The sequence below is a fragment of the Apteryx mantelli genome, chromosome 2, assembly GCF_036417845.1.
Source record: "Apteryx mantelli isolate bAptMan1 chromosome 2, bAptMan1.hap1, whole genome shotgun sequence".
Classification (NCBI taxonomy): Eukaryota; Metazoa; Chordata; class Aves; order Apterygiformes; family Apterygidae; genus Apteryx; species Apteryx mantelli.
The window spans coordinates 111,643,670-111,667,420 of record NC_089979.1 but is presented as its reverse complement, the minus strand read 5'-3'; the positions used below and the strand labels follow the sequence as shown (position 1 = coordinate 111,667,420).

Here is a 23,751-nt window from a genome sequence, read left to right as displayed (position 1 = left end):
TGACTTCTGTGAACTGCAGATAGATCCTATACCTACATAGCATATCCCAATATCAGTGCTGGTAAATTTTTCTTCCTCTCTCTTCATCTGCTTCCAAGCCAATTGACTTGTTGTCATTAATATATCAAGGATAATGCATCAATGTTATATTTGATGCACAGCTCTTAATCACAAGTATAAAATATACTCATGCTAGAAGCAAATGTTGAATAAGCTCAGGGAAAGTGTTGCTACACTTTAGAGGAGAGAATGTCATGGACTCCCATATACCATTCCATCTTTAAACTATGTTGTTGCACAAAATGCAGCAGGAAAATCGAAAAGGTCTACAGCATACTAATTATCTGTTGTTATTAATAAAAGATTGGACAATGAAATTACTAGTCGCAATCCTACAGCAAACTTCTGTGCTCTACAATCCTCTTTCAATGCTCTAGAGGTGGTCCCATTTGCTATTCAAATTTTAGCCTTCTCTTGGTTACAGGCAGGGCCTGCCATCTCTTGAAGTGTTTAACCACAGAGGCACCATCATATGAATATGTGGACATACATAAATCCTGTCTGCATTCTGTTACCCCTTTCTTCCTTCCCTTTCCCCTTCCTCTCCTCCCCCAAAAGAGCAGGTCAAAGGAGTGTCACCAGCTTTCTCACACTTAATGCTGTTAAGTTAGCTAATTGAATAAACATTTGTTTAACATTTGCTCCTATTTCACTAATGCACTGTGAGAATGAAAAGAATTTTATTCCCCTTCTCCCCCATCCTCCCCCTTCCTCAGGAGTGCCACTAGCTGTTATCGCAGTGACTAATGTGCTGTATGTGGCCATTATAGTCTTCAACTCTGAAATTACACCCAGGATGAACGATAGGCTCTGCCTGTATGCTGATTGGACTTGGATGATGATTGATTAGAAGAAAGTCGGACTACGTAGCCATGCAAAAAGAACTGCACTAAGCCACAAGCTTAAACACTAAAGAGCATTTCACCAGTGGCTTCAGAGCTATTAGATGTTTTCATATTAACAACATTTCTCACAGCCAGGTTTGTGCATTTTATCTTTATTCTTTCAAATCCTGAAATTGCTTGGATAAGAGGGTTTTATATATATATTTATACACATTTCTAAGAGTAGCCTGAACTTTTAGGGGAAATTGAAGAGGCTTTGTGTCAAATACAGCTAAATCCAGCCTTTCTATATCAAACCCCTGCTAGAAAATTACTGTGTAGATGATAAGGCTGAAAGATATAATAAAAAGTGACTCTACTCAATTTACACTGCAATATTGGTATGACTGAATATTTTTCATTCAGGTGACTGATAAAATCACTAAACTGTATTGCAGATAAATAAAGGAGGCTTCTGTCAAGAATAAACACCATTAATCATGAAGTCTCACCCTTTGAGTGGCTCTGCTATGCAACTGCACAAATGCACCGTCACAAGTGGCATGTGACCCAGTACCTGCTTTCTTTACCCTGTCTTCTTAGGAAACCTTTATTTTTCTAGTATATTTACAAGTAAGTCCTATAATATCTTTCCCATTCAAATTTACAGGCAATTGCATCTGAAATCTAAATTTCAGTGATTAGATGTTCAACTAAAATTTGACCCTGTAGAACAAACTGAACCAAGGCAGACCATGGCTGCATTGGTGCAAATCCAGTGTTACAGCAGAAGTCTGTATTTAAACTGGTAAGATGGGATCTTTGTGCCTACAAAGCTCAATCAAGTAAGAATTTTATCTGCTCCCGAAACCCTTTATTCCCCTTTTCCCCCCAAATCACATTTTCTGATAGGTTTATTTACTTAGAATCACTATTTCAAAACAGATGCTGGGAATCTTTTTGAACATACAAATACGAAATTTCTCAGTATCGCGTATCTACCTCAAACAGAATTGATGGGTTTTCTTTCAAACAGTGATTTTTATGCTAAAACTGGACATGTGCTTAAAGACACTGACTGTTATCTGGCAAAAGCACAGTCATATGAAAAGAAAACCAGACAATTTAGGTAACCTTTTTGTAGCCTGTTTTGGAGCAAGTGATGATTCAATAGTGGCCAGGTTATTAAGCTGGAATGAAGCAGTGCCCTACACACTAATGAGGTTAAAAAATGTAGTTAGGACTTCATGTTAAAGGCACTTAGCAAGCAGTTTGCTTGGCAAAGACCAACTGTGTGTTGGAGCAGAGGACTAATCACACAGGCAGGAATCAAATCGACTGGAAGAATTAGGAGACTTGCGGCCCCGAGGAATGTAATTCATGCAGAAAAGCAGTTGTCAGAGTGAGGCCAGGGAACTGTGTGGGAAGAAAGCAAAATAAACAGCTCAACAAAGAAAACAAAGACGCTCAAATAGTGGCTTTTCTAATAGCTGAGTACACTGAAACTTCAGTGGGTGCATATGACAAACACCTCATCAGAGAAGACCTCTACACAAGCAAACACACCCGTGAATGGTGCACTGGTTCAAAAACACTCAGAAAATGTCTGAAGGTATTTAAAAAATAACCTTGAAGTTGTTATGCACAAAAGAGAAAGTGCACATATATATACACGTATGCATGAGTGGGAGAAGAAGAAAAACATCCAAATGGTACAAAGCTAAGAAGAGAGTTAAAATAATTTCTGCAATTACTTCTGGTTTATCTTTTTACTATTCTCAGATCAGAACAGCATGCAGCCTGCAGGCAAACAACCACTCCCACTGATGGGCACCAATACCCGCTCAGGAAGAACTGGGCTTTGCTAATTAGGATCCACTCCTGCAGTGTGAGGACCAGATTACTGTATCCACCAGGGAGATCACCTGACCAGAAAGAGGAGGTTGACTCTGGTCCTAAATCTCAACAAACCTCATGTTATATTCATGCCAAGTTTTTCTTGTGATAGGTATGATGGGTGACAGTAAAATGAAACTTTGAAATCAGCTGATATATGAATTTCACAAATATTGTTTTCTTAAAAAACAGTATTTTCAACTAATGGGCTATTGCCCCCCCTAATTTAATGTATTGAAATTTTTAGAGAACTAGGCTTCTCCAGTACTTAATAGTATCTCTCTCCTCATTTAATTCTTTTGATCATTTTTATAAGCCTTCTCTACCCAGCACTTGAGAATGTTATGCTTACTATTGTTTCAGCAAATTCGAGCTTCTCTTCTTCCCTTAACTCCTTCCACTAAGGAGTAAGTAAAGAAGGCATTCTTTATCCTAGCAAAGTACCTGAAAAGCCTCTCATGTTACCTGAAATGAACACTCTCTTCAATGTCTGTTTTGTGATGTCAAGAAACATTCTTTTTCCAAATTCAAAAATGAAACAAAACCAACCCCTCACATTTCATTTCAAACATCTACTGCAAGTCACATCCACAATATTATGGAACAGAGATTTGAGGGACGAGAAAGGGAAAGAGAGAAAGCTTTTGTTTAAATTCTAATTTTATATGCTAAAATAAGATCTTGAACTGTTTAAAAAAAAAGCAAGCTGGCAATAACAAAAGACAAATTCAGTTACTGAATACCTGAATACTGAATACTTAAGTAGCACTTGCTACTTAAATTTGGTTGTGAAGGGAACATTTGACTAAAATTCTAACTTTAAAGGACTATAATCCTGACAGAAACGGCAATGTGAAGGTTCAGCATTAATCACTTCTGCTGAATTATGGCTGGATTTGCTTCTCATCTCTATACTAATATTAGCAGACAGCCCAAAATTGATATTCACAAGAATTAGTGACTATTACTGAACAGAGAAAGTCCCAGCTAGAATTTCTCACCTAAAAGTACTACCTGCAGTAAAAAATGTATACAGATGTACAGAAATTTATGTCTGTATAAAATAAATAGGCTATTTGCCGAACCCCCCCCCCCACCACCACCTGGACCAATCCATGAATGTCAATTTTGGGAAGAAAAGCCAGTTTGAGGGTGGCTCTTATTAATACAACTCAGTGACTGTACCATGTGTATAGTATATATATGCTGTACCTAGGACTGCCATTCAAGAACTGGCCCTATGAAAACACAACTGTTTCCAGGCAATCCATAAGCACAGCTTATTGGGAAACTGGAGGACAACATTCTCCCATCCCCCAAGCACCACTGCAAATAGCAGGCAAGGAAAAAATTAGCATCAACAGCCATTAGAGTGGCAGGATTCTCAACTATAGTAAGCACAACTTATATTAAAGGTGAATGCTGTTAAATGCAAGCTAGGAGGGGGAAAGGAGATATTTTTGCTGATAGTCACTTCCTGTATTTTCTCTGCCAGTATCAAAGGCCCCGTTGTGGGGGGCTGGCCAACTGGAGTGCAACCAAATCAGAGCAGGAAAACACTAAGTTCTTATGTTAGGCTAAGAATTTTTTTCTCACACAGGCCAGTCTCCTTATTTGATCTTGCAGGCATTGAAAACCATTGTGATACTACATAATCTGCACTACAAGTCAGTTCTCAATACCTTTGAATATATAATGACTGGAACACCACAGCCTTCGGAAGAAACAAGTGACAAAGACTTCACACTAAGTTCTTGCTTTATTTGTTCACAAAACTGGAGTTAAGTAAGCCTTCCTTGGGCAAAGTTGTGCCTTTCAACAAGTATATCTCCAGAACCAGAAATGGGCTGGGAAGACTATTTCTAATGTTACAGGGGAAAGTATGTGAAAAAACAAGCATTAAGTGCAACACAAACGAATGTTCTGGCTACATATTTTTAGAGAAGTATGAAATACAATTTTGAAGTCTTTGAATTAAAAGCACTGTTTAAATACTGGAATTATTATTAGTTCTCTAAACAGAACAGGTAACTATGGGTACAGATGAAAACCTCAAAGGGAACAGACTGGCCAGCAAGAAACACAGCAGCGACAGCAGGACGGCCTATACATTTGCTAACCATCTCTGCTATTCATTTTTATCTAATGGCATGAGTATAAATGTAATTCCTAAAAAAGGTGTCAAAATGGAAGTCTGATGTCCATGGAATGAGTACAGCAAAACAAGACAGAGGTGAGCCACACAAGCTTTCTTGGTATTGTCTTGATGATGTACATTGACAGTGATCTTCCACAGTGAAGCAGAGAACATCTGATTGCCCATGGTCATTCGGTTCCTGCCCTCCCCGCCAAAACTGTCTAGAATGTTGTTAAATGGGGCTATTTGTGTTGGTAGCCTCTATAAACTGGACTAGACTATCAATCTTCTCTTACACAGGCCACTGAAAAAGCCATGATAAATCTAGGCTGAATTTCAACAGGAGATACAGCAGTGAAAGATGTATATCTTTAAAGATATAGCCACTTAAATCTGATATGTTTAGAAATTCTCCCTCATGTGAAATACTCCCTAATTTTCTGTTGATCCTTTACACCAAGAGTCACAGTACCTCATAAATAATGCTTTCAGGAAGAAGATAGGTCAGTTCCTTCAGAAGCTTTGTATACTTCACTCATGGGCTTCAGGATGTTCTGCCTGTGCGTCTAACCTGTGTGGGGTCTCCGGAAGCTTACCAATACCTGTGAAAAACCTTATAAAATTTATTATAAATGTAGTAATAATGAATCTGTAGGATCAGACTTACAGATTCAATGCTGGAAGGGACTAAGAAACATAGTCTTGCCTGGTTGTTAATAGGAACCTCACAGTGCCTAGCTTCAATGAAAAGTATATTCTAAAATAGGGTCTTAAATCCTTTTTTGGACATATAAAGCATCTCGAGAGCAAAAATCAAACAGCATAATATTTTTCTTTAAATCATTTCCTCTATGAATCAATATCATCAGTTACAAATGTAGGCCCAATCTACCCTGAGGCACATGAATAAAACGCCCACCAAGCACTTTCCTTAGGGTGGAATAAGGACATTTTTTTCTAGCGTGATATAATACAGAATATGCAAGGGAGAGCTAGGTAGTCTCCCACATCTCAGAAGTACAGCTGACAATAGCTCCAGAGCCTGTTCTCCACTACATATATGCACACAAATACATATATATCCACATATATATACATAATACACACACACACACATATATATATATAAATAGTTGGTTGTGTGAGGGAGAACAAAAAGAACAACAAGATGCTATGTACACTTTTGTTTTGTCTTCTTTGGGAAAAAGTCAGAACTAAATTCAGTCTATACTCCAAAATTATAGGACATGATGCCTTTGTTGGGTGAGGAGAGAGTTTAAGTAGGGGAAAGATTGTGCGAGAATATGATGAAGATGCTCTCTGCTCCTACACTACAGATGTACTCATTGCTTGCATTTCTCCCACTTTATACCTACTCTCACTCGAGGGAGAACTTGCAATTCACAACACAGAAATCTCACCAGTACACTTAAATGAAAGAAAGGAAGAAAGAGAAAGAAAGAATGCTAAGACTGTAACATTTCAGTTCTCTTTGAAGCAAGATTTAACATGAGTGGAAGAATTGTACTGAAAAAAAAAGGAGTCTGTCACAGTCCAGTACCTCACAGGTCACTGCAACAAGTTTGACAGCAGCCTCTATAGAGTTGGCTTGCTTCTGGTTCACTGCACGTGAATACCACAGTCAATATCTGCTCACTCAACTAATACTGCTGACTACAGCACAAAGAACACAGGAATTTTGTCCAAGAAACCACAAGCTCAGAGCATCTGAATGTGCACTATATTTAGAGCTTGCATTCTTTGCAGCTGATAACAGAATGAGATAATAGATAATTCAAAGAGCAAAACTACAGCATTGTAGTTATTCTACATATTTTTTGGTTGTATATTACATTACATAATGATCCACCAGTGAAAATATGCTCAATGTTTTCATGTATGAATTATTTTTTTCTACTTGTTTCATTCATGTTTTCTCTCTAATTTTTGACCTTTTACAGACACTGGATAGATTCTTCCATCAGTTATAACCATACAGATCTAGAATAACTCAGTCCAAGTCCATGATAAATGCAGGCAAAGATATCCATCCTATTATACAAAGAGGATGCACGCACATGCACACAGACAGACGAATATGCACGCTCACACATAAACATCCGCACACAGGGAGCATGCCAAATGCTCAAAGTTATTCCTAGTTATTCCTCATGTCTGCAGAAAAATGTTATACGTGAGAAAGCGTCCTGAGGCAGGACTTTGGTTGCCATTCATTTTGATTCCATCATCTCTTAATTCACATTGGTTTCAAAGTCTGCCTTAGGGAACCACTTCTCACTGGCAGCCTGAGAATTCATCCAAGTACTTTTAACTGCCCAGATGGGGTAAAGCAGCTAAGTGGCAGTGTTGCCCAGTGGTAATACCTTAATGCTGCTAAACCTAAAAGCTGTTTCTCGTCAACAACATAATCCATACAAACCACTTAATTTATTTGGATTTAGGCCCCACCAGAAGAATCGGTGCCAACCTGTCTCTCAGGTCTAGTTCAGACACTGGATTTCCTTTAGGACCAGCAGAGGAGCACTCCCAATGACCACTGAAGGCTTTCCCCTCTCTTGCCTTCTTTTGCTTCACCTCTGGAAGCTGTCCTGCAAGTTGTTGTTTTTACCAAGTGACTACGTCATGAGTGGTGGCCAGCGAGCAGCTCGCTGACGAAAGCATACCTCTCTCAAAGGCTGCGGACTGTTGCTTCTTGAGCATTTTCAGTTCACTGTGTGACAGGAAGCAAGAGGAAATGAACCCCACTTGTGCATACAGCTTAGCAGGGCTTCCATGAGGCCACGAGACAGCCTCTAGGAACTTGTTATGACTCCGGGAAAAAGTGCTGAGAAAGAAAAAAATGAGTCCTGTGTTTGCTTTTTCTAGACATCAGAATTTCATAGAAAATTTTGGGGAATATTTCTATAAAAGTATTTTTAACACAAACCAACCATTGCATTTCACAACTTCTAGTTTTCCCATATACATTAAAAACCTCACCCAAATTCTCCTCTTATTTCAACTGATATAACTTCTCCGACCTTTCTGAAATCAATTTAGCTGTATGAGAAGAACAAAGGCCCTCTGTTAATGCAACACTTATCTGCTGCTATTGTTTCTCCTTTATAAATCTGTAGCTCCCTGGCATTACAATTAGCTACTCAAGAGAAAATGATTATGTCACAAAGTATTATCCGCAACAGAAACAGATGAATGATGTGAACCAAATTTAATCTGGTGCAGTTAGAGGCAATTCTGTTGACTTTCATGTAAATGTGCCTGCTTAAAACAGGAATGATTTTTAGCAGTGAATTCTTATTTGATCTAGAATTTATTTCCCAGCATAAATGAACTTTTAAATAAGATACTCTTTTCTCAAAATTGTCTGTTTTTCCTGAGGAGAAAGAGAGCAAATCTGTGAGAAATATGAGTTGAACTGAGTGTGCAGAAACTTTAAACTACAGCTAAACTAAACAAATCAACGTAACTGAACCTATGTAAAACAGCTACATTCAAAAATACTTACTTATTTCAGTTCAGGGGATTTTTTTTTTTCTTGCATCTGTCTCTCAGAATCAAAAATGTAAGAGAAGAACCCATGCCTTTTTTTCTGCAACTCAAGATATGTCATCAAACAGAATAATTTGTTTTTCTGAACTTTACACAGAGTTTCAGATACTTTTAAAAAACACAGTCTGTTTCTGAACCTGCTTTGCAAGTGTGCTTGCAAAGGAGAATTTATGACCTGAAAGTCTTAAGGTAAATATTACTAAACAAGTAGCTACAGCTAAACAAAACACTGATTCACTATTCTATATGATGCAACACTATATACTGAGTGAGAGATCACAGTTCTAGTCTAGACTCAGGCTTCCTCTTGCCCTGATTTGTGAAAAGCCTTGCACTGAAGAAAAACTACGAAAAAACTTCTGCTGAAGTCTATGTGCGGGCTTCCAGCCTTGCTATTTTACGACTGTGAACTACCATCTGAGCACTGCTCTGTCACCAACAGAGAGGAATGCACGTTACCTACAGAGCACAAAACAGAAATATCCATCGATTAACAAACACTGAATAACTTTAACAAGTCACCACTTCATACCTCCTTCCTTCTCAGATACTTGCTATAAAAATTTCCTAGACTATCAGCATCTGCTCATTATTGATGCTGCACCTTCCCCACTTCCAGGGAAAGCGTTCTTCAGCTGCTGCCCATTTAATATAAGATTTCTCTCTGCTTACAGAAAAGACTTTCATAGATGATTTTGGAAAGCTGTAACTACAGTCATCTTTTAATGTCCCAAGAGCTTCTCAGCCTTTCTTCTTCAATGGCTCCCGGCTAAACCATAAAACCTGCTCCAAGTCCTAAAGTAATGAAAACCAATCCAACTAGTGTTGTTTTTCACACTGGATGGGGCTCTCATCCCCACTGTGAAAGGATCAATGAATGCTCTAACAAGCTGAGGAACTCCTTGCCAAGTCTCTGGCTTAGGGGTACACTGAGGTAAAGCAGTTGGTAAACATTTAGAGGTTAAAACATTGAGATTTTTAAAGAAAATAGGAGCTTATGAATGAAAGTATAAAGGAAAAATGAGAATAGCAATGATGAGACTGGGAAAACCTAAATGTCCTATCAATAGTATGACAAGCACTTCTTAATAATCAAGGATATTTTGTGGGGCCAATGCTTTAATCATCTTGCATTTGGACATCCCCCATCGTACTGAGTGGTCCAAAATCAGAGGCTGATGAAAGCTGGAGTGTCTGGACCTGCCTTCCTTTCTTTTTCACCCATGTGTAACAGATGTCTGTATAAATCAGATATGAAATAACATATCCAAGAATCTGACTCTCTTTTTATGAACTTGAACCTGACTCTGCAAACAGAACACATGCTTTGCTTTAGTACTGGTGCATTCACAGAATTCAAAATATCTGTTCACGGGGTCAGTGTTAGGCACATGCAGAAGTATCTGCAGGTTCGGAGCTAAGACTGCCAAACTCAGATCCCACTAGCCTCAAGGAGCAGTTAGAAGAAAGGGGTCTGGAGTCTTGCTCTTTCTAAGAAGCTACAAGACAGCAAGTGTAACTTGCAGCTTCCCCCTTGTAAGCACCTTCTCCCCTGGCCATAAGCATATGGGCAGCATCACACTCTCTTATTCAGAGTCCTGGGCCAAAGTAAAATGAGATGGCAAGAGAACGGGAGATGATGACTAAAGGATGAATGTTTTGGAACACGCATGGTATGTTTTGTTCAATGTTCAGCTCTGAATCTTTAACTTTCTACCAGCCTCCTATCACACTTCCATTAACCACCCTGAGGAAATACATCAGCCACCACTCTGTAGCCATTGCAGATATTGCCGCTTTGCAGCTCTTCCCTGGCCCACATCTGCTGGAGCATACTTCCTCCACAGCCAAGGAACAACGCCCAGAAATGTTCTCCATCCATGGGTAGCTTGGATCACCTTCAAAGGCCATCCTCCCAACCTGGTAATGAAGCAGACTGGGAGCTTTCACACAACCTGTTAATGCAACTCAGTAAAGGTACGGGAATGAATGACCAAGAGCAGTAACTTCTTAAACCACTCAGCGACATATGTGAGTAAAAATTTGCTGCTACCTTGAGAGTCTTTTTTAATTAATACATAAAAACTCTCATCCTGCCTAAGTCAGATTTTTAAAGTTGTGGGACTATAAAGTCACACTCACTTATACCTGCTTTGCCATAAAAATAATCAAGATTTCACGATGCTTCCATTGCTCAGTCCTAACAACAACTCTCATTCCAACAAAGGCAATGTCAGCAAAGACATCAGATACCATAAGAGCTAGCTGATAGCAAATTTGTAAGTTGGTGCTTGAGAAGTAAGAAGTCAGCACGCTCAGAGTAATAATTTATGTTTAAATAAATACCCTCATTAGCAGCACAATTTTGAATCACTGCACACTGACTGGAAAGGTGTCATTCCCTATTGGATGGCCTTGCAAATGTTAAGGACGAAAACATAGTTTAGCTTTGGTTTCTGCTTTAGTACCTTGCTTTAGAAATCAATTTTGAAAATTAACAAAGAGCCAGACCAAAGCAATAACAAAAAACAAAGCAAACGGTAGGATTATTAAAGCCATGTTTCTTTTGATATGTTTTAATCATATGATGTTTAACAAGTAATTTAACTTGCTGTTTCAATGCAAAGTAGTAAAACTGAATTACAGTTTACTAGAAACATTTTGAAAACTAAGATTCATGCCTTGAATTTGAAAAAAGGAAAACACGCATTCCAGCTCCAATTACACTGTTCATATGTTACTGTTAAAGAACAACTTGCGTTTCATACATTTTCCCTGAAGTGTAAACCAAAGATGCACTGTAGAAATTCCAGGATAACTAACTGGTCCTAACAAACAGGTTTTGGTAACACAAAGTGACACATTTCAGTACATATTCATAAGGGTTGGGGGTTATTATTGGGCTGTAATTGCAGTTGTTCTAACACCTAATAAGCCATGGTTGGAAAAACAAAGGCAGGTTAATTTGTGATTTCCTCTACTTATTCAGAGGCAAATTAAGTGTCAAATAGCTAATACAGAACATATTTCATTTTATGAGATTTTAATTTAATTCTGCACCATATTGTTGATGCCTTAATGTAGGGTGGTTTATCTAAGAAGAAGAGCAATTTATAAACCTCTTTCAATTGAAATCTTTAATGATAGGATACGATAGCATAATTACAGCAGTGCCTGCTAGTCTTACTACACATAAGCATCTGTCAGCAATTCCATCATAAACATAAACCCCTATTTTAGGGTTTATAACTCAGTTATAAAATTTGGCTCCAGGGTGAAATTTGGGATACAACAGTTCTGCCCATTAGCAATTAAACTACAAGAATCATATATAAAAAAACATATATATCTTTAGAGCTGGAACTACATAAGAGCCTTGTAACACCTTAAAAATTCCTCATCCTTTTTTTTCTACTTGCCTATTATACAAAATTATGTGCATATGTTGTAGGTATCATGTGGATGAGTCCATTTCCACATTTTTTCTGTAGTTGTATTATTACTAACTAATTCCACTAAGGCTTGACAGGTTCTGAAACACATTTCTATGAGCTTGGATAATTGGAAAGATGCCAATTTTTTGCCCTTTTTTTTTTTTTTTTTACATTTGAGGGTACTATGAAACTGAAGGAGAAAACCGCTCACACAATGAAGTCATTGATGAAGCTGTAGTAAACATTTGTATCCTGACTGGTGTTCTACCCATTTTCTCTCAGAATTCTCAAATAACTTTGCATATCAGGTTCTTCCCTTTTTTTCACGGTATTAGGAAAGCAATGCAAGTAATGGCTCCAAAAGATCCAAAATCTGACATTCCTAAGTAATACTTACACCAGGGTCTGTAAATCTTATAAGAAAATCATTGGTGTCTATCACATATGTCCATTACAGGGTGTTCCTAAAAACTGCAAAAGCATGACAAACCTTAACACCTACAAAGAAGCTGTTAGTCTGACAGATTTTTTTTTTAAGTTGCCTAATTGCATATTTACATTTAATTACACAGATCATAATGGCTCTAAGGGTCTATTACGGCTCATCATTTCAATGGTGACATAAAACAAATGAGTGGAAGAATCTACACAGTTTATGGAAAAATAAATGGACAATATCAAGGAAATCTTCATTTTAGAGCTTGGGCTGATATCAGAGAGTATTTCTAAAGCAACTGCCTGCAGTCATATCACATCACGCTAAGATCTTCTTGTCTCTTACAAGCCTATGCAGGGCTTGGTTGAATCACTACCTCAACTTAAGGCCCCTAGGGTACAGCTGGAAGCAGGGGTGTTATGACTCAGTAAGTGGCATCTTTCTTTAGAACGGACATTGATTTCAGTAACTGAGTGCAGCGTCAGAGGGGATTATTGCTGAATTCCAAATAAGATGTTAATCTGACTTTTTCAACATCTTTGGAGGATCTTAAAAAAATCCTGGCACTTTTAGCAGTATAGGGTACTAGTCCCAATTTCCCATCTAAACTAGGGAATCGCATTCAGCCCACCCAAAAGACTTTGCCCTCAGTTGCACAGTGTAATCTTATGGCCTGGGGCCCATGGGGCTCAGGCTCTGGAGAGGTCTCTGTGCAGTACATATAGCGAGCCTGGGCCCCACACAGCATAAGAGACAGAAGTCTCAGTGAATGCTCGCAGATGGTGCCCAGATTCTGAAGATGGCCCTCTGCTGATTTGAGTTAAAATATTTTAGTGATCCACTTCAGATCTAATTCACCACTTAATCAGGCTCAGTCCTGTCACCCTTGTTCTGGCAATCCGTGGAACTGGTTCACTAGTTTATAATATGCTTGGAAACCCTTGGAATTATTTGCTGGTGCTTCCTATCCCAGTCTTGCTCTCATGGACGACAAAGACAAATTTCCCATTAGCTTTAGAAGGAGCAGGATCATTCCTAGAAATTCCGGTTGGAAGTTGTTTTCTTTCACTTTACAAAATATGAGAAAAAGCCAAAAAATATCTAGTCAGAATATTCACATGCACTGCAAAATCTAGAAAAAATGTGCTGAGTCTGTATGAGCCTGTCATCTTCAGCTTACATTTTTTTTTGCAGCAAATTTAAATAAAAAATTGTTTGGTGTATTTGAATATATTTTATTATGTGGCTGACTGTGGTGTAAATACTGATATATCAGAGGAACTCTGAGGAATAAATCATAAATTTCTGTACTATCTCTTTCTGTAAATACCCACTTTTCTTCTAATGCCCAAGGAAGACTGCAACACAGATTTATTATTTATCTCCAGGCAAATTTGCTCTGAAATTACAATTCAGTAAAAGAAGACTGATCCAAAAAAAACTGTTAGTAAAATATTGTGTGTGTACTTGGGCGTGTAGTTAAGATTGTTAATATCAATTAATTCTGCTCACAGAGGAGGACTTGTTTTAAAACAACTTCATTTTTCTTCTGCATATATGTAATTACACAGCTGTAACTAATAGCCATAGCAAAGCAATCTGCCATCTAAACAACTAGCGTTATTCTTCAAAGTATGGCTTGTGCTTTTCTTTTATTTTCTCAGTATGAGAGGTGATTAGCAGATATGATTAAATGTATATATCAAGCCTTTTAGCAAAGTACTAAGCCTTGCTTTTGTGCTTCATTTTTTACGGTATATAGCAGTTTTCTGGACACAACAACTGTTTTATTCTGCAATGCTGGTATCTGTCTCTCCATATAGAATAAGATAATATTTTTTTCTACAGGATCTCACCACTACCACCCTTCTCTAATGCACGTTATCACTGGTATTCATTTCTTTTATCTTTGTGTAAACCATGTGCTCTATCACATTTGCCATTTTGTTTGGGTGACACTCCCATCAATCAACTGATTGCCTGTGCATGCACACAACAGGGACTATGAAAATTTACCAAAAATTTCATTATGCTTCATAGCAGTCACTAGAAAAAAAGCTTTGGTATGAGAGGAAGTTTTAGCTGTGAAGAATCCCAAGCCTAATCCAGACAAAATATAGGTTTTGCCTGGCTGTATTTCACAGAGATCGGTACTTTTAAATTTAGTATTTATAGAATGACAGCTCACAGAATAGATGTCAGCAAAATATATAGATAACACTTGCCAGCTACCTGTTGTAACAGGAATTCCTTAGGCACCAGCCTGGTTTTGCTTCACAAACAGATAAACTTGATGCATTCCAAAAGTAAATCTTGCTCTTTGACTAGACTGGCAAAGTGCTCCAGATGCACAGTTTCAAGCACGTAAAGATTCAAATACTTGCCCATTCTCCTAGGCACCACGGCCAGCTGAAGGGGGGAGAATACTTAATACTCACACATGCAGAGGAGGAATGGGAGATGGTTCATAATGGTAGCGTCCCTCATGATGTCTTGCATCAATTGGTACAGGAGGGTGGAATGCTGGAAAAAGGTGAGGCGGATCTGAAAAAACAAGCAAGGTTCCCAAATCTGAGTATCTCAAATGTCTCTTTAACATTAAATAATGATGAAAAGTGTGTCAACAGCAATACGACTTAGGGGTCAAATTTTCTTTTCCTGTTGCAGTCAGTCAGGGTCTGCCTCAGAGGAGAGTTTGGCCCACAGTATTTGCATGAATATGTATTTACTGATTTTAATATTCTCTTTTTATAGCTTAAATGGAAAGGGACGTAAAGAAGTCTTTAATAAATAATTACAGTGTCCATATGTGAAGTATCAGATCAAAAGGACCATCAAGCCTTTCATAAGCATTCCTGATTTATTTATTTTTTATTAAAACAAGAAAAAAATACCCCGGAAAAAAAGCCCAAGCAGAGAATACAATAAAATAAAGAAGTATATCAGCAGAGATATATACGCAACCCGACAACGGAAAGCAAAACCAAAGCAGCATGCTGAGAAATGACTATCCGGAGTAAATCAGACAATGAAGTTAAAAGGGAAAGGCAATTGGGAAAGGCTGTACTGGAGATGCTTAACTGCATCGCACCAATGGAGGCTTCAGGAGGAATGTGCCTCAGGACAAGAGGATTAATTTCATACCGCCCTTAAAAAGGAACGGTGCTTTCTTTGCCGCCATGGCTGGAGGCCCACAAACCCAGGGCTTCAACACACTCCCTGCCCCATCCCCTCCAAGGTACTAGCGGGAAGGGTAGCTCAGCAGCTGCCACGGCTCCTGTTCCCTGCTGTTGCCAGACAGACGGGGGGAATGCGCCTCAGCTTCCCCTGCTTACCCCACCTCCCATGGGCACTCTGCATGGAGGGGCCCAGCACAAGCCTACTCCACATTTTCCATTTCTGTAATAATATCACCTCCCAGTTTTGGATGACAGAATTTAAACAGACTACAAGTCTCTGAACAATACACTGGTGCACCTTTGCAATTCATTTGCGTAAAGAATATTTCTGCATGCACTCTGTTCATTGCTGCATCCCAAATGTGCAAAATTCAAATAGTTCCACAAATGAGAAATACTAAGTGTCTCCAATGCCACAAAACAAACAGATCCTTCCCAATTATTACCTGATTGCCACTTTGTATGAAGTCATGTGTTTATCTGACACTAAAGACTGACAAGAACAGACATGAGGTCATGTTATGGATTTACTAAAATGCTTCTAGAAAGAGAAAATCCTTAATTACGCACTCACAGTAAAACCAAGCCTATTTCAGTTTTGCTTGTTCACTCTTAAGGTATCTTCTCTTTGTATTTCCTGCCTTTCCTATTCAGAAAAATGTAATCCTCTTCTTAGATTATGTTATCTATGAAAACAGTTGCCTCACACAAACTAGTGAGGGTAAGAAAATAATTTTTCCCCTTGGTATTTGTCAAAAGTTGGATTGGTCTGTTACTATGTTTTGAAGCAGGAGTAAGAAACAGAGTAATAAAAATCATGGCCCTCAGGCAATAAATGGAGGAGATGAAGGGGAAATCATGTAAATTCTGAGGAAATATTTCCAGTAGTTCAGGAAAACATGGAAACATCTGAAATCACCTGTCCAGTTTCACTGCTTCTTTTTGTGAAATACCAGCTAGTGTGTGATCAGTAACAGCACGTTTCTGCCATTTCCTCACTCTGGGCTTAGCACCATAAACAAAAAATAATTGTGGCTTACTAATGTGACCTGAGAAACCAACCTCATGATAGCTTTAATTCTAACTCTGTTATACAAACTGGACCTAAATATGCAGTGCATAACAATGTGCCGGAGACAGGAAGCTTCTATGCCTGTGCTGAGCACTCCTTGATTTCAGTGGGATTAAAGGCATGTCACAGATAACCAGATATCCCTGTGAGTACATGGTTGTTGTCTGAACAGAAGATATTTGCCTCCAACTCATGAAATGCATTCTTCACCAATTACCAACACGGAGAAGGGGAAGAGGGGCATGAGAGATGCATTTTAGTGTATCTCCCTGTTTGTGTGCTCTGTTCCCTTCCTCTCTGCTATCGACTGTAATAGTGTAAGCTGAAGCAAGCAGGTTTTAAAGCAGAAGTTTTAAAAACAAAAACTCTGCCATCATTTTTTCAATGAAGAAAGTACTCACTCACTTCCTTGCAGACACGTGGGCAAGTCCTTCTCTGCCCTACAATTCTCTGACGAGCAGGCCTGGGGAGCAAAGGTGAGACCACAAGGATTCTGCTACCCTTACTCATGTCAACCAGGACAGGCTGCACCTGGCCATGGCAAGCAAGTCCATTCAGGCCACAGAGCCAACCTGCTGTCCCACACTCATACAGCCTAGGCATCGACGCGTGGAATGCAACGCCAGTATTAATGCAGAGAAACACAGTTTAACTCTCCTGAGGACCAGCACTGAAGTTGAATGTGATCATCTATCATTCCCTATCAGGGCAACGGAAAATGCATATTAAATGGCTTAAAAACGGGATTCCCCTCTGTGAGGCCTACGCAATGTAGAGCACCAGCAAGTTGTATTTAACACACGGGATATAAATCTCCAAGAACACCTTTTTGAGTCCTCTCCATTAAGCTCCTTTGTACATCTTGGTTGCATCTTGTTTGCAGTTTCCATCTGGGAAGCAGACGTACTCCATCACCGCACAGGGAGCTGTCTCAGTCAGCCGCTCACTGACTACAACAGAGCTGCATATCAAAACCCAACATAATTATGCATCTCACAGTTTATTATTTACACATGAGCAATACAGCTGGTGAACATCATAACTCAAGTGTATGTGTAATAAGTTATTACACTGTAGCCATCTCCTGTTGCAACCCTTAAAAAATACCACATGATGACTTTTCCAAAGTCAGACTAAAACTGCTGAAGCAGAATAAAGTGCCACTAAACCTGGCTACCTCCTATTTATCATATAATTTCCTGACTGATGGTTCCACAAACCAGCTGCTAAGTGCTGTGTACTCTACTGTCAGCAAACTAACATGCTAAATATGAATAATGTGCAGAACTAGCGGAATCAATTTTATGGAGGGAATTCAAATTCTGTCATGTTTGGGTTAAGTCCTCAGCACAGAGGTAAGCAGTAAATTCTACATGCTTGGGGGTCCAAAACCACTTCACACTGAAGAGTGTTGAATATTTAAATGAAAATAGTCTTACATCAAGCAGAGACCTGCAAAAACACTCATCATCCAGGACTTCACTTGGAATCTACTTGAAACACCACAAAATGTAATTGGATGACATGTATTTAAATGGAAATACACAGTAAGAAGTTTGCAAAGCAGTAATTCAGGCTTGTGACAGTTTCCCATTGCTTTTTCTTATCCCACCCAGTAACTATGTCATTAGAGGCACCACCAGAATATTAGAGTAACATTCTGTTATTATTATTTATGCTATAGCTGAGTGAAGAACAAGTGAGACTAGTCACAGGGAATGACTGATTCTCATTTGATTCTGTTTGTGAGAGGTGCTCTACCTATCCAGAAAACCAGGGGGCAACTTAGTCTCAAAAACAGGACGCTTGCTCTAACTATAGTGGCATTTGTATGTTTCCTATCTGAAGTGTAAGGAACAAAACTCTTACCCTTAGCTAGTAGGAACCCCTCTCACCAAAATGTATCAACAAAATCTAACTTCAACCTTCCTGTTCTGTCGGGGAAACTGTTTATTACCATTTGCAATTTGTTAAAAAATTCTGGTTGAGATGAAAACTAGCATTGCCTATGCCAGGCACTTTTCGTACACACATCCAAAGCCAACCATGAGGACAAATCCTTCAGCAAACCCTTACATCCTTGCAGAGAACCTCTGAAGTGAGCATACAGTATAGGAATCAATACAGATAGATGCTGCCCGTGTATTTAGGGCTCTTGGCTCCAATTCAATGGAAGTACCTGATTCTGTGCTTAAATCCCACTATTTTCAAGAACTGTTAAAGGCATGCCAAGATACTGAAAATACATTTAAGCATACTCCTCATGCATTGCTGAATTTAGTATGTGCTGCATTCTCCTGACTCTCTGCTGGCTGTTCCTGTAAGCATCCTGCAAGCTTCTGCTCTTCTGTCTCCTACATAGTTAATAGAGTCTCTTCAAACAAAATGGGAGATACAACTGTCTGAAATGCTACAAACTCATCGATTTCAGCACTGTGAGATTTTCTGGAAAAGATGTCAATTTTTGCTGACTTTTTGTTGTGTAGAATGTGCTTTTCATTTCTTCTTCCAGGATCCTTCTTACCTCCTTAAAGAAAGCGAATAGGATCATCTCTCTCAAATTACAATCACTCCCATGCAGGAAAAAAGAAGAGACTACACTTGTTCTCTGGAAGTCAGTAACCTACGGCTCCTCTGCAGCATCAAGGGAAAGAAACTGGGAGAAATGACAGGTATGTTCCTTGCTGCTGAACAGAAAATCTGAACTGAAGTCTAATGAGGTATAACAGCCAGCAGTGATTCACTGAAAGATTTGGCGGAAAGGCAGCTGATTCTAGCCGGCTCAGAGGTGCTGTGCAACGCCTTGAGACAACAGTAAAGAAGTTAGGAAGAAGAACAGAACCGTGAGGCTGCTCCAACACTCACTGAAGTCGAGGAGAATTTTTCTGTAGAGTCTGTAGTCTCTCAGAGAAGCCTTATTCAGTTCAGGGGATCATTAAATCTGGCAAGTTCAGCTTTGGTGGTAAGGCTAACAAAATAGACTCTGCCCTCAGCCAACTGATTTGCTCAATCACCTTGTGATTCTTGCCAAATCCTTGAGCAAGGAGGCTGCTGAAATAACAGGCTGCATTTTCAGCATGTTGAGAAAACATGTGCTACTGTATAAAATATCTGAATCAGCTTGAAAGCATTCAGTGAATCCCCAGTATCTACACCTGCGTTGCAAGACCATGGCACTGGCGAATACAGGATTCAAGCACAATGCAGGCAGTACTTGTTATATTTTAGCAGATTGTCATCAGAATAATCAGCTCACCAAATTCAATATCATAACTATGCCAGGTGCAGAACTCTATGAGATAAAACCTCATTTCAGGTGAAATCTTGTCCCCACTAAAATTAAATAGGGTTTTGATGCTGAACTCAGTGGTACCAAGATTTCATACCAGATGTTACAGAAACAATATTAGACAAAATATAGCCTCTCCGCTAATGTCTTTTCAATACACAGAATAGTTTTGAAGAGTTTGCTAGCAAATTTCTGGTTCATAAGCTGATCACCAGATGGGAATTTTCTAATATTCAGGTTTGCAGAGTCCCTAAGGGCACCACGGTTTCTTCATGTACATTTGCTTCAACTGATCTGAACTAACAGTACTGCTCAGTTTTATGGCAAGAAAAGACCTCATTTTGGATTTCTAATTACAGCTTGCATTAGTGCTCAGTAAGAGCATGTCTTGTCTTTTGCGGAGGCAGGGGCAGTTCTCTTTAAAAACAGGGTGAGCTATGTTCTCTACTTTATACAGAGGCCTTTAAACAGGAAGAAAAAGACTGAGCCACAGCCACATGTTAATGCATACACTTAACTTCACGCACTTTGAAGAGTCTCCCCACGGTGACTGGGGTTGCTGCTTCAATGTTGCTGGTTGCCACCTGAAGCACTGCAACTACACTACATCTGCAGACTGATCCACAGATGTGCTACAACCAGTTATCTCCGGAGGCTCTTCTGTGTCTGTGTGTGCCTGTATGTGCATGTATGCACATGCATGCTTCCAACGGGACAACTGTAGTGTTGACATGAATGGGACTACTCACTGTCTGACTTTAACAGAGAAGGAGTTTTTCAGCAGACAGTAAAAAAGTCCCACAATGCCATGGCAGAAGCAAAAAGCGTATAAATGGATAAAGCAGGGAAATGGACAGAGAGAGCTTTTTTAATTTACTAAGTTCTCTCCATTTCAGTAACACTGGATCTTAATTGTGATGAAATGCAGTAGGTATAACATTTTGAAAGAAAAATGCAGTTTTCAGTCACATCATGTTCCTTCTATGCATCTGTGTTTACTAATGATGATCAGACTTCCCTCCCTATCTTCTGCTTGTGTTTCCAGAGGCCATACATTGATATTTAAAATAGGCCACAGGAGTTCCAACCCAAACCTCAGAACGCAGAACACAGCTCCAGCTCTGTGCCTCTTGTTATTATTGAAAAATAATTTCTACCTTTGCAAAGCAGAAAATTAAGGCTGCAGGGCATCTTAGATCTCTGCCATCCATTTTACCACTTTTTAGTTTGTAAACTTAAACACCTTGTGGGAACATGTTTTATTGTTTTTACTAATTCCACAACAACCATCATGCCAAACAGTTGAAGGAGGAGCAGTTGCCTGTGTGCTGGAAGAAAAGTGGCTGGAAATTATATCATTAGCTGGCACTGGTAAGTCTTTAACATGCCAAATTTGCTGCAGGTATTGGCTAAATAACTGCTGGACTGATTTCAGTTTGCATGCTTTATTATTCCTCCCAGTCACTGCAACTCTGCTGTCTGAGGAGCAGGACCATCCTCTGGAATACTAACTAAACTTCTTCAAGTCCATTTGACTGACTTTGGTGCTCCCTGCAGTTTGCCCATCCAAAAAAAAGGGAAAAGTAGTAAGAGACAAATGTGTAGGGTCATAAACATATTACATATATAAAAAAAATCTTGAATTCAAGAGCTTCAACTTCTTTAAGAATGTAATCTGTGTTTCATCACAAGCCAGGGATTTACTCACAAGTGACTACATCTACTGGGACGGACTCACCAGTAACTCCAGGATTCCTTGTGCTGCCCTGATCACGCAGCACAGTCGTGAACTCACCCCTGTAAGCAGGGTGTGTGCAGCACTGCCGAACAGAATTGCAGCCCCAAACTCTCCCTATTAATTACACAGATTTCTGGAGCAGGAAAGCCACGACAGTACAATTTCCTCAAGAACGATGACAGTACAATTTCCTAGCAAATTGGTGGAAATAAACCAGGAATATCCCACCTCAGTAGCTCATTTCATCCAGCAAACAACACTGGCTGCTTCATCATACAAGCAACCTTAGATAACCCTCGTGAACATTAGCAACAGTTGCATATAGACAGCATCTGTACATCGGCCCGTGCTTTCAGGAAGAGAATCCAACGAGACATCTTGGCCTCATCACCATTTTTGGAGGGAAAATCCTTTCATCTAATGCAGCTGGCTCTCGGTACAGCACAGCTCATCTTTTTCATAACCTCTGGATCCCATGCAGCGTTTCTTAACAAACTTAATCATGTGGTCTCCATGAGAAGATGACAAATTGTCCTCTGCCAGAAAGCTGACAAAATAAATCCCTCCCTCCATTACCTTGAATGGACTTGCTGCAGTGAAAAAATAATTTATCTTCTGCCTTGCAACATTCTTTCTGTTTTGCTGTTGTTCCCCCTGACTTCTTGTGCCACTGGACATCAATGTAGCCTCCACAGCTAAAAATCACTTCCCAAGGAATTACAAAAAAACAAAACAAGCACCCACATTTAACTCTCAGCAGCCCCAGACAAGTGGTTAATCCAGATGCTCTGGAATGCTTCCTACCTTTGATTACATGTGCATAGGAATTGTAATATCCGCAGTTTCCTCTCCTCTAAGAGCAGCAAACAGTCAGATGCATAACCACATACACAAATATTTTTGTACTTATGTATACATGCATACACATTTCAATAACATATATAAAATTCTAGCTGCTGAAGGTGAACTACAAAACTGAAATTAAGGAAATTAAAATATTATTAAAAAATCCTGATCTTCACTGGAGAGAACTAGAGAAAACTTAGAGCAAGACTCTGCAATGCATAACTCAAAACTACTCCTAAGCAGATGTTTAACATGGGCTCCTCAACCATGGGAACAGGAGCTGCCATACAACAGCTTGGTTATGTACAGTTCAACACAGGCCAAGAAAAGTGTGCAAGTACCCTGCTATCAGGCACATGCCTTAACTCAGTGATTACAAATATGTGTAAGATGCAAACGTTAATGTCGCCAAGAATAGGTAACAGAAAGCTAAAACCTAGAAAAAATCTAGAAATATCCTTGTATGCTGCTGATTTGATGTGGGAACAAATAAAAGAGAAGCTAGATAATTAAACAAACTTTAGTAACATTTTTAAAAGTTTGTAAAATAGTGAGTCAGTCTGAAAATGTTACTTGTTTATGACACTTGGTGATTTGTGTGCTCTTCTGTATAACAGAATCAAGTTTGAAAGCCATTTCAAAGGCCAAATCTGACCTGTTGGATATCAGCATAGTATGCTGAAAATCACTGTAGCTAAACAGATTTCCAGCAGTTGAGGTTCTGGACCACAGGGTGAAAGACTTGGAAGTAAGTTATACTTGGCAGCTTTGATGAGTAATTTATGGCATGACAGGAATTAGAGAGGAAAAAGTATAATTAGATCAATTATGTCTATTTTTAGACATTAAAACAGCTCAGATTCTATGGGATGCACAATCAGATGACCTCTCAGAGATATTTCTTTTTCCCTGCTGTTCAACTTGATTTTTTAAAACTTCATCCAAATATTCATGATTATTTAGCTTCATTCTGTACCATCCTAAACAATTACTCTCCTGTGGTATTTACACTCTTGAAGCTCTTACAGATGAACAGATAGTTATCACATGCACTTTCAGGCCACTCAATAATATACATTTACTGCATTCTTTAATCTCTATGTCCATACTCTAAATTAATTACAATCACTTGCTGGTGCTCCCTGGATTCCTTGCAGCTTGGGAGAGATACATAGTTATCACCTCTGTGCTCTTGGGCATCAGGTCTTCACGTGTGCTGACATGACACCTTTTAGGAGGAGACAAATGGAAATTCATAATGCAAATAACC

At 39.1% G+C, this 23,751-nt stretch overlaps 1 protein-coding gene across 2 annotated transcripts in view; it reads right to left on the bottom strand.

Annotated features, from left to right (window-relative positions):
* The window catches only part of GLI3 (GLI family zinc finger 3), a 212,816-nt gene that overhangs the window by 80,184 nt on the left and 108,881 nt on the right, over nucleotides 1-23,751 (bottom strand). For both annotated transcript variants that reach the window (XM_013955710.2, XM_013955711.2), the window contains exon 4: nucleotides 14,796-14,901. In XM_013955710.2, coding sequence (XP_013811164.1) covers nucleotides 14,796-14,901 — 106 coding nt within the window. The remainder of the gene's footprint in view (nucleotides 1-14,795; nucleotides 14,902-23,751) is intronic.